At 50.0% G+C, this 13,543-nt stretch overlaps 1 protein-coding gene across 1 annotated transcript in view; it reads left to right on the top strand.

Annotated features, from left to right (window-relative positions):
• The window catches only part of FSTL4 (follistatin like 4), a 408,859-nt gene that overhangs the window by 351,931 nt on the left and 43,385 nt on the right, over positions 1-13,543 (top strand). The window contains exon 6 of the mRNA XM_081299417.1: positions 5,268-5,434. Coding sequence (XP_081155543.1) covers positions 5,268-5,434 — 167 coding nt within the window. The remainder of the gene's footprint in view (positions 1-5,267; positions 5,435-13,543) is intronic.

The raw sequence follows: 13,543 nt of genomic DNA, 5'->3' as shown, positions 1-13,543 counted from the left end.
CCAGACAAGCTCCCCAATAGTTTTGAATGAGTTTTGAACCCCAGCCCAGCCCTTTCCTGACAAGAACCCCAGCCCCTCTTTATGGGCACATTCTCACCCCAGACCTGGCATCAGCTTCTAGCCAAGCCCCGCCTCCCCACCCACCCCCATCATGATGCAAGGCAGATCTTGCTGCTTGGTCTCCTAGAGACCCTGGGAACTTCCTTCCTTGGTGACCTATGAAACCACCAGGGGGATGCAGGACACCCTGGGAGCAGCAGAGTCACAGCAGGAGCTAGAAGGGCCCACAAAGGCCCACCCTTCCTTAGGCATCTGCCCTGCAGGGCTACCAGTAGCTTCTGTACCTTCCTTCTGGTGACTTAGCTCCCCACCAGAGCAGAGAGCTGGCCTGAGACTCATCTGGTGCCCTGCCCTGCAGCTGTGTGGGTGGCAGAAGTGAGGGTCAGTGGAGCGTGGTCACTGCACACACTTGGAGTGCCAGTCCCACTAGTTCTAGGTCCTTCCCCCATCATGATGCGAAGCTCACCAGGACAGCAAGGCCCTTCAGCTGGCCCCACCAAGCCCCCCCCCCCGTGAAAGCCGTACCCCTACTCTCTGCAGAAGGTGGGGCGAGGCTGCACTAACCTGAACCAGGGCTCAGTTGTAATGGGCTTCATTGTTCCAGTAGAATTATCCTCCACCTATTCCCTGATCAGGCTTTGTTGTCAAGGGGATGGAGAGAAGAGAAGCCCTCTCTGGATCTCTGTGGTGGTTGGAAGGTGTTGATCTGCCCGACACATTCTTTCTGTCAGGCACTTTATCCCATCCCAACCACCCAGCCCCTGCCTCTGGGATGGTAACAAGCCCAGGCCTGATGGGTCAATCACGTTTTCCACCCACCTGCTCTCACCGACCACTTCAGGGAAGAATGCAGAAGTCACATCTACCCAGGGTCCCCCATGCTGTTTTACAGAGCTCTCAGGAAATACATGGTCCCTTTCTCTGGATCCCACATGTAAATCTGGGGACACCACTGGGCATCTTGCAACCACATAGTAATCACCACTGCTGAGGGCCAGGGATACCCGCAGCCCCTTCTACCCCCATAGATCTCTTATTATGGCGACTAAGACCACCCTCTTTGTTGGTTTGGGGGTTTTCCCCCTAAGCTAGTTGAGCGTTTCTGAGCATTTCTATTACTTAGGCTTGAATCAGTCCTGACAAATTCTCTAGGGCTCTTTCTATAAGTATCCTTCACCCAATATCTGCCTGAGTATTTCCTTTTGCTAAGGCTTCAGGGTCTCCGAAACATCCCACAGGTCACCTTGCAGTGGGGCTAAAGGAATGAACAGCTTGGAATGGACAAGTGAAAGGTGCCGGGCAGTTATACTCTAATGTCCCAAAATGCAATGAGAGGGGGACCCACTGGTACATAATGGTGGAAGGACTGCTCTGAACTCTACCTGCTGAGTCTGTGGGCCATAGGGAGGCACTGATGGCTTTTGAGCAGAGTGGAGGCATACTGTGTTCTGCAAGAGGCAACAGGAGATTTATAGGCACCACGGGCAAATGGAGAAGCGGCCACATGGGAGAGGGATGGGCACCTGGGATGGAGAGGAGGGAGAGCTTTCAGGGGGTGACAGAAGGGAATTTTGGGCAACAATTCATGCCTCTGCTTGAGGTATCATTCTTATAACCACAGACAAAGAGCAGAGGTAGGTGACACTTAGGGACAGAATGGGCACCTACAGCACTGAAGGGGTCTGCAAGACATCCACTCAGAATCATCAGTTCAGAGGTGCAAAACCTAACCTCAGCATGGATGGGCTCCAGAGCCCTCCCAGACCAATCTCTCATTGAGGCCCAAAGACAGGAAGGGACCTACCAGAGACCATTCAGCTCATCAATGCTGGAGGCCAGGATCCTGTCTCTGCTGGAACCTCAACCTTAATGCCCCCCTGGAAATCACCCCAGGAGCTCAGGTAGTCCTGGTCTTGCCCACTCACAGGGAAGTAGGGCCTGTGTCGGGAGGGCCTTGAACAGTAAATAATGGGAAGAGTGAATGGAGAAGGTTCAGTAGCCACAAATCTCTTCAGAATTTTAAAGGGAGCTAGGGAATATTGACACAAATTAAATCCAATAAAACATTCATTTAATTAAACTTTAAATGATCCAAATATTTGCTGTTTGGTTAATATTTGTGTAGCTGACAGGAGTGGAATTACTAATTTTGCATGAGTTTTTCCTGCGCGAAGCGAATGTCTTTGTACATACAAATGATGGGGAATGCAATCAGGGAATGTGTGGCAACCAGCTACCCTCACGGGGGACTCAAGGGACAGGGAAGGCTTCCAGCTCCCACTTGGATCTGTTTGCTTGTTGTTTTTAGCCCCATATTCCAGGCTCCTCCAGAATCTTTTCTAAAACTGTTTGAAAGATATGGTCTGGGGGCCACGTGAAGGAGGGGATCGATCGTACACTTCACATGGGTCCTATGTGGCATGTGAGGGTCCATTCTTGTAGCCCCAGAACCCTTGCCCACCCTCCACAAGAACTCCCAGCTACCCAGACCCTCTTCCATCTTGGAAGGCAGTTGTTATCAGGCCTCAGGGTATCACAGAACCCCCTGGGACGCTCACCCCACCTGCTGAGAGTCTGTAGCAGCTACAGACAGAGAGGCAGGACCCAAGTGATGGCAGGTGGTTTGGGAACCACACTGAGAGGTGGGGCTCTAGGGCCCAAGGGAAACCCACCTCCTCCAAGGGCCCCTCTCTGTCCTCCCTGTTGGTCCTTCCCTTCTCCTGAGGGAGCTCAAGTACAGAGACAGTATAGGATCCTTTTGAAACTAACCTGTCTTCTTCCCAAGCTCCACCTACCCCCTCCCTGGCTGGGCTCCTAGAGAAAGATGCAGCTAAACACTCCCTCCATTGGACAGCCTAGTCCCAGCTGACCACTTCAACAGTCCCTGTTAGAATGTTCTGTGGAAGAAAAATGCATCTCCATGTGTTCACCTCCCGGCTGCCCTCTTGGCTGGCTTCTGGGGGATCAGGGAAACAACTCAGCTGTCCTCTGCTGCCTCTGGTTTCTACTCAAAGACCTCCAGGTCACCCTGTCTGGGGACACTCAGGGCTAAGCTCGGTCCTGCTTATGCTGGTTTGAGCCAGCAGTCTAAAGCCAGGATGCTGCTCCCCACTCAAGCTGGGCCTCCCGTGGCCCCCACCCTGTCCCAGCTGCCACAAGTACCTCTTGAGGCTCAGGGCCCTGGTCTGGAGCCCAGTGTGGTCCTTGAGTGCAGAGGTCCAGAGAACCTCACCACCTAGTTAGTGGGCTCCCCGGAGCCCAAGGGGTTCTGGTTCACAGGTGTGTGGGAAATAAGCTATGGAGGGAGGGTGCAGCATCCTCCTAGAGCCCCCCCCCCCTTGAACCTCCTCCCTTACCCACCCATAGATCCCTTCTTATTTCCACCATCCTCTGGGACATGAGAGGCATTCCATACCCTTCCAGCTTCCAGAGCAAAGCACCTGACCATCATCCAGTGAGAAAGAAATACCTCTCCACTCAAGAACTCTGGGTTCTCTTCCCCAGAGTCGGCAGCATCTGAACAATTTCAGCAAATTCTTTTTCTCCCACCCCATATCTCCAAAGCCTGGGTCTTGCTGCTGAGAGGCTGGTACCTTCTCTCTCTTGCCCTGAGCAATAAGCCTCATGATTCAGAGGTGGGAGGGCAGCAAGCAGGACATGATTTAGGAGGGAACTTGAAATGTATCACTTTAATGTTTGTGAAATATTACGCCAGCTGCATCTGCATCCATCACTGGGTGTTTATCTTTCTTCACGTGGCTCCTTCACCGGGAGTCACATTTTTTCCTGTGTGGGATCGCCCCCTCCCCACTAGCCTCTTGGTTCTTCAGCTCCTTTATTTCCATTTTCTTTGTCTTTTATCCAATAAGCATCGATGAAGCACCTAGTGGACCTCTTGCTCATCTTTGTGGACCCAGGGCTGGGCCACTAAACATTGGTGGATGAGGGAAGAAGGGCTTTGCTGCTCTAAATCTGACCTTGGGCACCTGCTTTGAGCTCACTGCCCTGCAGTGCGGTGGACCTGAAGGCCTGCAGCTGCTCTCTCCTTCCCCACCCCACCCCACCCCCGCTCCCCCACACACTGGCAAGAGAGCTGAGCCCAGATGTGCCACCTGCAGTGGTCCTGCTGCCTGGTCACAGCTCACAAATGTCCCGCTGAGTTCTATAACTCAGCTCCTAACTCTGTGCTTTGTTCCAGGCTTTTTAGAGGACACACCTGTCACAATCGATCACCCATGTCCCAATAGAATAGTAAGAATAAACAGAGCTCTCGGCATTTTGGCCAGCATCCCAGAATATTCACAGACCCCCAAAACCAGTCTGTCTCCCTCAGCTCATGCCGCCTCTGGTTGGTGCTCCAGTCCCCTGGAGTGGCAGATTTGGAGGAAGAAAGAGGGAGCCAGTCCTCTCAATGGGCTGTGACTCTCCAGAAGCCTGATCTCATTTTTGCATTTGAACAGCCTGAGTTTGATTAATTTTTCACAAATTGTGAAAATTTTAAAAAGCAAATGATGGCAGGGAAATATTTTAGACCCTTCCCATTTGCCTGAGGAATGATCAATCTTAATGCCATTATCAAATGTGAAATAGCAAGAATTAATAATTTGGTCAGCCTGAAATACATTTCAAAAATTTAAAGGCCACAGTGCCTGGTCACAGAACAAAAATCCAAATCCAAGTTTGGCAAATCCTCAGACAGAAACAGACCTTCAAAGGTCAGCCAGTTCATTCCCCAGACTTCAGACAGTGCAACCTTTAAATTGCCCTCAGATGGACGAGCTACCTGTCGGCTCACCCAGCAGACCTTGACTGCCCTTAGCAAGGCTCAGACTTCATTAGGCCAGGGGAGCTCTAAGCGGTGCACCCCACAGCTGGCACCCTGGTCTCTGCATGATGGCCGTGTGGTCCTGGCTGCTAGAATTATTGGATCCACTCACAAATCCATGGCCCAGATGGTTCCCCTGCACATTGGCTGGTTCCTGACCTGTTTTGACTCACAGAGCCTTTTTGGCATTAGACATGAGTCATGGCTGTTCTTCCAGCAAAAGTGTTCCTCTGTACATTTACTAAGCAGGTTATAAACCATTGTCAGGGGCCTTGCAACCCCTCTGGGCCACTGCCCCTGGGGAAACCCATGGCCATTCACCTTGGGTTGAGATTCCACACTTTGGGCCTCTACCTAACCATCTTCTCCTTTCCCTTTGCAGAAGTGGTTCAGCTCAGCCTCGCCCCAGAGGACAGAATCAGTGTGACTACAGTGACGGTGGGACTGAGCACAGTGCTGACGTGTGCTATCCGTGGAGACCTGAGGCCACCAATTGTCTGGAAGCGCAACGGGCTCACCCTAAACTTCCTGGACTTGGAAGACATCAATGTAAGTTGCCTGGCACTTCCACTGAGCTCAAGGGTACTTCCCAAGAAAGTCAGCTGTGTAGCACACCATGTAACTGTGGCAGGCCAGAGGGTTTCTGTTGAATATCCCACATCGGGTGACTTTCAGACCTATTGTCAGGCTAAAGATGCCAGAAGAGCTAAGTCCCAGAGAGAATAGAATGAGCGGCGGCCATCAGACAGGCAGCCATGCCCAGGTTGAGAAAAGGGTGCACTGACTAGGGGAGGAACAGCAGGTAGGTCAGGAGGCCCCAGGAGCCTACATTAGCAGAGGCCTAGAGGAAGCCCTAGAATGGGCTGTGGAGAGCAGTGGACTGTGTGGCCTTTCACATCCCTCAGGCAGATGGGCCAGGAGCCAACAGAGAGCAAAATCAAGCAGGAGCCCCTGGAGCAGGAGACAGAAGGTGGCTGGGGGACTTTAGGGGTGGCTCTAGGCCCAACAACTTGGTAGGTGTAGACAGCTGGACCGGGAGAGAAGGGTTGTCCCTGTGGAGGGCAGATGTAAGCCATGGAACTAGGTTGGCTGGAGGGCAGGTGTCAGGTGAGGAGGTAGAGGGAAACCAGGCCAGGCCAGAGGGACCTTCTTTGCTGGGCAAGGGAATGAGGCAATGACTTGAGTGGTACTTTTTGGCAGAAGAGAGCAGCTAAGACCACTCAGCTTAACTTGGCCAACAGCAGATGCTATGGAACCAGGAAGCTGAGTTGGGGGTGCCAGTCACCCATATCGACTTTGTGACTTTGAGTAATAACCTACTGATTTTTTGATGAATTAATGTATAAGAAAAACAGCATGAGCAGTACTGCCCTTTCATTGGACTTGAAGAAGTGGAATAATTCAAGTGTATTTATTGGTCTAGATTTGGCACAAGGGCGATGTGACTTCCCAGAAGTTCATGGGAAAGCACAGTGATGTCACCCATGTAGTGAGCTGCCAGGACAGCTGATGGGTGTCGGGTGAAAATAATAGGAATACAATTTTTAGGCAGAAGAGGAGCTGCACTGGTCTCCGGCTCAGAGGAGCACAGCTGGACCACAGTGAGATGCTCGTGGAGAGTCGTTGGTCCCTGCTAAAATCAGTGAGGAGGTAGGGTACGTCAGAGGGAGCCAACCTGAGCTGTGTGGCCCCATGAGCACACAGAACCAAGGAGTATCCCAAAAGGAGTCTAATTTAGGTTCCTTAGATGAAACACCATCCAGTCAGCAACCCTGCCCCACAATGGAGTGAACTTCCCAACCCTAGGGCCATGCGGCATCATGCAGGGACTATAGTCAGCAACCTGCCAGCCACAAGGGATTGCTAATCCCCATGACCTTGAAGGTCTTTTCAATGCTGAGGTTGCTATGTGGGGACAGAGGTCCAGCATGAATTATTGCAGGAACCACCAAAGTTGGGCCTGATACTCTCTACATCCTGGAGATCATGAGGGAAGCCAATGGAAATAGATCACCTTTCTGTAAAGTCCCTCCTGGTCAGAGCTGACCAGGGAGTACCTTTTCTCTGCTCTTGCCACACTGGGCAGGGTTGTTTCCTGTGATTCCCCACCCATGGACATGCATCCATCTCTGGGCACGCTCAACCTCATGGGTATTGGATAGGCAGATGCTGCGTGGGCAGAGTCCTTTGTCTTCTAGGTCTGAGATAACTAAGACTTAACTGAGACCTTAGCAAGAAAGTTCAGTGTCCTGTTTGTAAGAGTGTGCGTGCGTGTGCGTATGTGTGTCTGTGTGTGTGCGCGCATTGGGGTGCATGAGTTTGAGTATGCAGAATCTCTAGGTGGGGTACAGCTTTTAAATGCATTTGGCCAGTAGTAATTGATTCAGTACTAGGACAGGGCCACCTGTGACTGTCAGAGTGTCCGTGTGCAATACTTGGTGCTCTATTTAAAGGCATCAGAAATAAAGGCTGAGGCAAAACTCCTCTTAATGTACTTGCCACAGTTAATTAAATTACTTTGAGTGTTTTTCCCCTCCCTCCAACTTGCCTCCAGCACCGACTCAATTGCATTTCTACTTTTCACAATAAGGTTAGCAATTTGGATAATTGTGGGTACAACCAAAGATTAATGGCCCCTCATTACCTCCCAGGAAACACTTGCTGCTCATGGTTGATTCAGTAGCCTGCAAATACGCAGGAGCCCTGCACTTCTCAGAAATACCCACGTGAGGGTACAGGGCAGTACCTGCCCCACAGGACTCCTCCTCTGACACATGCAGACATACCATAAAACACGCGCAGCACGCACCTCCTCCTGCCTCAAGGAGAGAGGCAGTGCAGCCTGCTATGGAAGGGCACAGGCTCTGGGGTCAAAGGAGCCTGGGTTTAAGTCTCAGCTCTGCCACTTTCTAGTTAAGTGACTCAGCAAGAGCTCTTGACCTGTATTATCTTGATTCCCTCATCTGTGAAATGGGGAGAGATAGCTGCGCCTGACTTACAGGATTATAGTGAGGATAAAGTGAGAAGATACATGTAGAGTTTTTAGTATGTAATATTCCATAAACACTATATCACTCTCATTATTACTATTATTACTTCATTCATACTGTTGCTGCTGCTGCTGCTGCTGCTGCTGCTGCTGCTGCAAAACAACATTTGCAATACCTTGTAGCCCGAGTCCCCATTAAGCAGCCAGCAGCAACCCAAAGAAGCTCCCAGTCAGGCAGATGTGGCCCTTGGTGAAGCCCAGGGATGACAGCAATACCATCTGTTAACCTTGATCCATTCAGGGAGAGAGACCAGCCACCTCCAGCAAACCCAGAGCAAATCTGGAGCAGCTGCTGGACTTCTCTGAGCCTCTGAAGAAATAGAGGTCATGGTGTCTCCTGGGTTGGGGAGTCTCAGACTAAGTATATACAAGAAGCACCCAGCTCAGTGCCTGGAGCCCAGAAGGTATTCATCAGTGGCAGCCCCACTTGGGCCAGTGAAGGAAGTAGCCCTAGGAAGAAATCAGGCTGAAGAGAGCTAGATCCAGGGTCCTCAAGAATCATGGGGTATTTCTGAAGCAAGAATTAATCAAGGGAGCCAGGCACAGTGGCCCACAACTATAATCCCAGCAGCTTGTGAGCCTGAGTCAGAAAGATCACAAGTTCAAGGCCAGCCTCAGCAACTTAAAGAGTTCCTAAGCAACTTAGGGAAACCTTATCTTAAAATAAAAAATTAAAAAGGCTGGGAATATGGCTCAGTGGTTAAGGGTCCCTGAGTTCTATCCCAGGTACAAAAAAAAAATTAATCAAGGGCAAACAGCCCAGGAGGGCAACCCTGGTGGAGCAGAGATTCCAGGATTGATGGGACTCCTAGAGTCCATTAGCCTGTGGTATCTCCCAGAAGAGATGAAGTACAATCACCCACGCTGTAATTACTGAGTGTCACACAAACATAGCTTTGAACAGGGGAAGCAGATCAGCCTTCAAAACCTGAGGCAGAGAGATTAGAGAGCACAAAGAGGTGTGGGCCTCCTTTCTTTGTCATTTGTATGAGACATCTTGATTGGCAACAAAATATTAATCACTTTTTCACTACTCCCTTAATGAGACGCTTTCATGGGCAACAAAATATTAATTTGTCTTGTCTTATCTGTTAAGAATTCTGGTAATGAATTCAGTCACAGAGCTATTACAGAATGCCATCCTAATGACACATGTAATTAAACTTTTCTGACTTGCAAACATCAAAGATGCCTTGAGCATCAGAATAATATTTGATCAGAAAGTAAATGGACCCCCTCTAGCCCAAAGCAAGTAAGAGCTCACATTCTGCAGTGAGCCACATTGGTGTCAGAAGCACTTAGGAGTCACCTGATCCTGTGCATGCCTGTCCAGATGGTGAAGACAGGGAGACATTCTTTGGACTGATTCACTTACTAAATGCTGCAGGACCACAGAGCAAAAACACTGTCCCCAGCCTCCAGTGGAACCAGACTTCCATGAATCCCTGTTCTAAGACTGGTAAAAGGGGGCTGTTTTAGCTGGGGCCTCAGAACATGAAAGGTCTAAGTGTCACATAAAGAGTCGTGGTTGCCAGACACAATGGCTCATGCCTGTAATCCCAGAGGCTTGGGAGGCCAAGTCAGGAGGATCACAAGTTCAAGGACAGCCTGGGCAACTTAGCAATACCCTGTCTTAAAATTTGAAAAATCAAAAGAGTTGGGTGGGGGCGGGTAACCTAATGGTAAACCACCAAAAAAAAAGTGGGGGAAGGGTCTTTGTTGTTTGCCTGTAGCCAAAGGGAGCCCCAGATTCTTGATCAGAAAATGACATGGTCAAATGTGGGGGCTACAAGTGTACCAAACTTCTTCCAGCATTAGATTAAATACTGCCTCCAAGAAGGATTCTGAATAATGTAGGACCCAGATCTGAGGGGAGCCCTGCTGGTGCTCTTGGTTCATCCTTTTCTAACTTCCCCCAAGGCACCCAGGAGTGGAGCAGTGCCCAGGGTTCCCACAGCTCCTGCTGAAGTTCCCCTCCAGGTAGTCAAGGCTCAGGTCACAGTGTCTTTGCCTTCTTAAGATTGTGGGAAGTCCAGCCTGGATCTGGTGTGCTTTGCCAGAATGCCCGAGCCACCGTGTTGCATCCTGGCCAGCTTGCAGGAGAGAAACCAAAACCAGCACACAGCCTTAGGGACTCACAGAACAAAGCTCCAAAAGACGGGCGCTCCCAGCAGAGGCAGCGGCCCAGGCCAGCGAGCTGCAGCCTCTCACAATGGCTCTCAGGATTATGACACTTCCTTCTGTTTGCTTGATGAGAAATCAATAGTTCCTGCTCATGTGGCTTGTTTCCCAGAGCTGACAAAGTGCAGTCTATAATTGTTTACTTCCTAGCCAACTGTTGGCTTCTTTATTGAAGTAGCTGGACATGTTTCCACTTGCTTGTGCCCCCTACCACACCTCGGTCCTCAGGAATCAAGGCCGCTGCTCCCCCCCCTCCCCAGGACCTAAGCCAGAATGACCAGCAGAAGCACCCCGAGCTCTGCTTATCCTGAGCTTGGGCCAGGCTGCCCTCCAGGAATGTGTCTGACAAAGCAAGAGGCCTCAGTCCCCAATCCCAGTCATGGAGCCCCCACAAGTCCTCTGTCTGTGGGCACCAGAAGCCAGTGGCCCTGTTGCTTTGGCCTGCAGGCCCTTCTCTGCTCAAATGTCACAGCCCTATGTCAGGGAGAGACATATACTGCCAATGACAGGCCCATGACAGGGGGCTTATCCTCAGGGAGAATTCTCTGGACACACCTATCTTGGGAAGTTGGAAGCTGCCTCCTATTGTAGGTATCCAATCAGAAATGGGACCTGCATTGTACTTTCCCAACCCTGAGTTCCACAGATCTGTAGTAAGGAAGGCCCTGTGGGCCCTGTGAGACATCCCAAGTGTGCATCTCACTTTCTCACCTGGACCAGAGAGCAGAACAATACCTCACTCTTCCCCTACCTGCCTCATCTTCTACAAGCTCAGAGTCAGGTTTTGAGGCTTCTCCTCCTACCTGGTCCCAGAGTGCCAGGTTCTGCTCTGGTCAGTTCCCAGCAACACTTCATCCCTGACCACAAATCCACAAGGCACACAGGGTTAAGAAACTCAGAAGAGTGGATGAGTTGGCCCAAAAGTCTGTAGCCAGCCTCCTCACCCCACAGGCGCTATCTGGGTTCCTTGCTCAAGGCCAGCAACACCTAGCGCCCAGACTTACCATGTCTTCACACTGAGGCTGCCTCCGCCTGCTTCCTGCAAAAGTACTGCAGTGCCCAGGCCCATGCCACATGCATCCTCTCAGATGTGGGGTGTGTGGCATTGGGCTCTGGCCTTTGGTCCCACTAAGCAGCACACCTTAAGACCAACACGTGGAATTGTTTGGCCAAGATATTCTCAGGGAGAGGAAACATTTTTCTATAGTATTCTTTATTTAGGGAGGGGAAAAAAGACCTACCACACACTCAGAATATTTCAAATAACTTGAAAGAGCCACTCTGTTTTGTGTGTGTGCGCGTGTGTGTGTGCGTGTGTGTGTGTGTGTTTCCTTCACTGAATCTCGTTGTTTGGGGCTTTCAAACATCAGCAGGCAGAGCACAGTGATAAAAGCAGAAGCACAAAGCCCATTAAGAGAAAGTATCTGTGGCATTGTTTGAAGGGTGTGTTAAAAGGTTCACTTTTCCCCATGCCTAAATGGTGTAAGAGGGAGAACAAATGATTCAAAGGAAACATATGCTTTCCGCAAGTGCTTCTTTGGAAGTGAGTTATTAAAAAGACCAAAAGAAAATGATTTAGGAGCTCATGACTCATTTAATTTTTATTGTCTTTATATGAACCAGTCATGAATCCATTGTAAAAAGATGAGAGGCGTTTGATTAGCATGGAGAGCTGTTTGCAACTCGATAGACGGTGGTTGTAGGTTCTGCATTAAAATTGTCTCATTAAACGCCTGGGTACATTTTGTTTTAAAATCTTAGAAAACACTATGCTTGGAGCTCTTACAGGCCGTGACCATTTCTCTCCACTTGTTAAGACCTGGTTGCATCTAAACCTCCATTCTTTCTGAGCTTCAGATGAGTTCAAACCAATAGGAGTGTTGTTCATTGTGATCCAGGGGACGGGATCCCAGGTCTGGGGTATACAGGCCTGTGGAACATGGAGGAACAAGTCTGCCCCAGGAGACCTCCTCTGGCTTTTGCTTTCTGGATGGCTTCCTCAAGGTCATCTCTTTCCATCTTAGTGTTACCTTCAGGACCTGTGTTCAGTGATGACTTCTGGCCCTATGTGTAAGGTGCAGGTCCCTCTGGAAGGTTCTGACTCAGATTTTAGACCCTAAATGCACAACCTGAGCCTCTCTGCCTCCCTCCAGAAGCCCAGCCAGTGGAGGAGGCCGATCAGCACCTATCTTACTCTTCAGAATTGGAGCCTACCTCTCCAAGGGTCCCCTCTTCCTACTAAGGAAAAGAGCCTGCAGCCCCTGAGCCATGCCGAGCACATCCCCTGCCCAGCGCCTCCTTCCCTGCCTCCCGTGCTGCAATCGTCATCCTTATGCAGCCTCTTTGCACATTTGCCTAAGTGGATCCTTGGCCAAAGAGAAGTTCTTTGAAGTGGCACATTTTCAGAGTTGACAGAGAGTACCAAATATCCCCCAAAAAAGGTTGCACCAATTTATACCCCTTCTAGCAGTGTAGAAGATTTTAAACAACAGGTCAGGAGAAAATTCCTGATTGAAAGGCTTCTTGGTCCCTCAAATAAGCCATAGAAGGAAAACCTCACTGAAATGTTTCAGAGGCAGTCAAGAGTTGGCTGTCAGTCATATGTGTGGTCCAGGTCAGAGCCGAGAGCTGGTACCCTCATAAGCCCTTCTGGCCTGAGAATTCCTGATCCAGGCTTCCCTGGGAGGAGGGATGCAGATGGAAGCAACAGGTTCAAGGGGGTCCAGAACTTGAGTTGACGGCTGCCATGCAGCCTGGTGGCCTGACACTAGGCCATTGGCCAAGAATCCAAAAGCTATACAGGAATTCAAGCCTGCGCTTCATCAGAGGGCCCCAATTGCCACTACCTATACCTCATGACACTCTGGAGTCCTAACCAGACAAGTGGTCTCTGATCTCTGATCTCTGAGACTGAACGAGCTGAGTGCCCAAAACAACATCTTGCTATGAGCCTTCAATTGCAAGGGTCTGGGCACCTGTGTGCACCTGGATGCACAGGGATGTCCCTACATGTGGAATTTCAGCACCCAAAATTGGAGTTTCCATTGACCTCTCAATGTCAATGACTTGCTAGAAGGACCCATAGAACTAACTCACTGAAACTTGTTATCTTCACTGTTAACCGTTTTATTATGGAGAAAGAAAACAGATTAAAATCAGTCAAGGGAAGAAGCCAATTGGGTGGAGTCCAGGAGGGTCCCTAATATGCACCCTCCATTGTCTTCTCCCAGTGAAGCTGTGGGGCATGTTACTTTCCCAGCATCAGTGTGTGACCAGATCTTGGGGAGCTCAAGCAGGCCTTAGCGTCCAGAGTTGTTTTGTGCTCTTGTGTTGTTGTTGTGTTGGATTGTTGTTTTCTAGAGCTTCATCACACTCTACTGACATGGCCTAACTTTAGAAATCTGCAGGATTGATTTTCTATGGCTTTG

Source organism: Spermophilus citellus (genome assembly GCF_964194105.1).
Source record: "Spermophilus citellus genome assembly, chromosome: 1".
Classification (NCBI taxonomy): domain Eukaryota; kingdom Metazoa; phylum Chordata; class Mammalia; order Rodentia; family Sciuridae; genus Spermophilus; species Spermophilus citellus.
The sequence above is the reverse complement of the archived record's forward strand: the minus strand, read 5'-3'. Positions and strand labels throughout refer to the sequence as shown.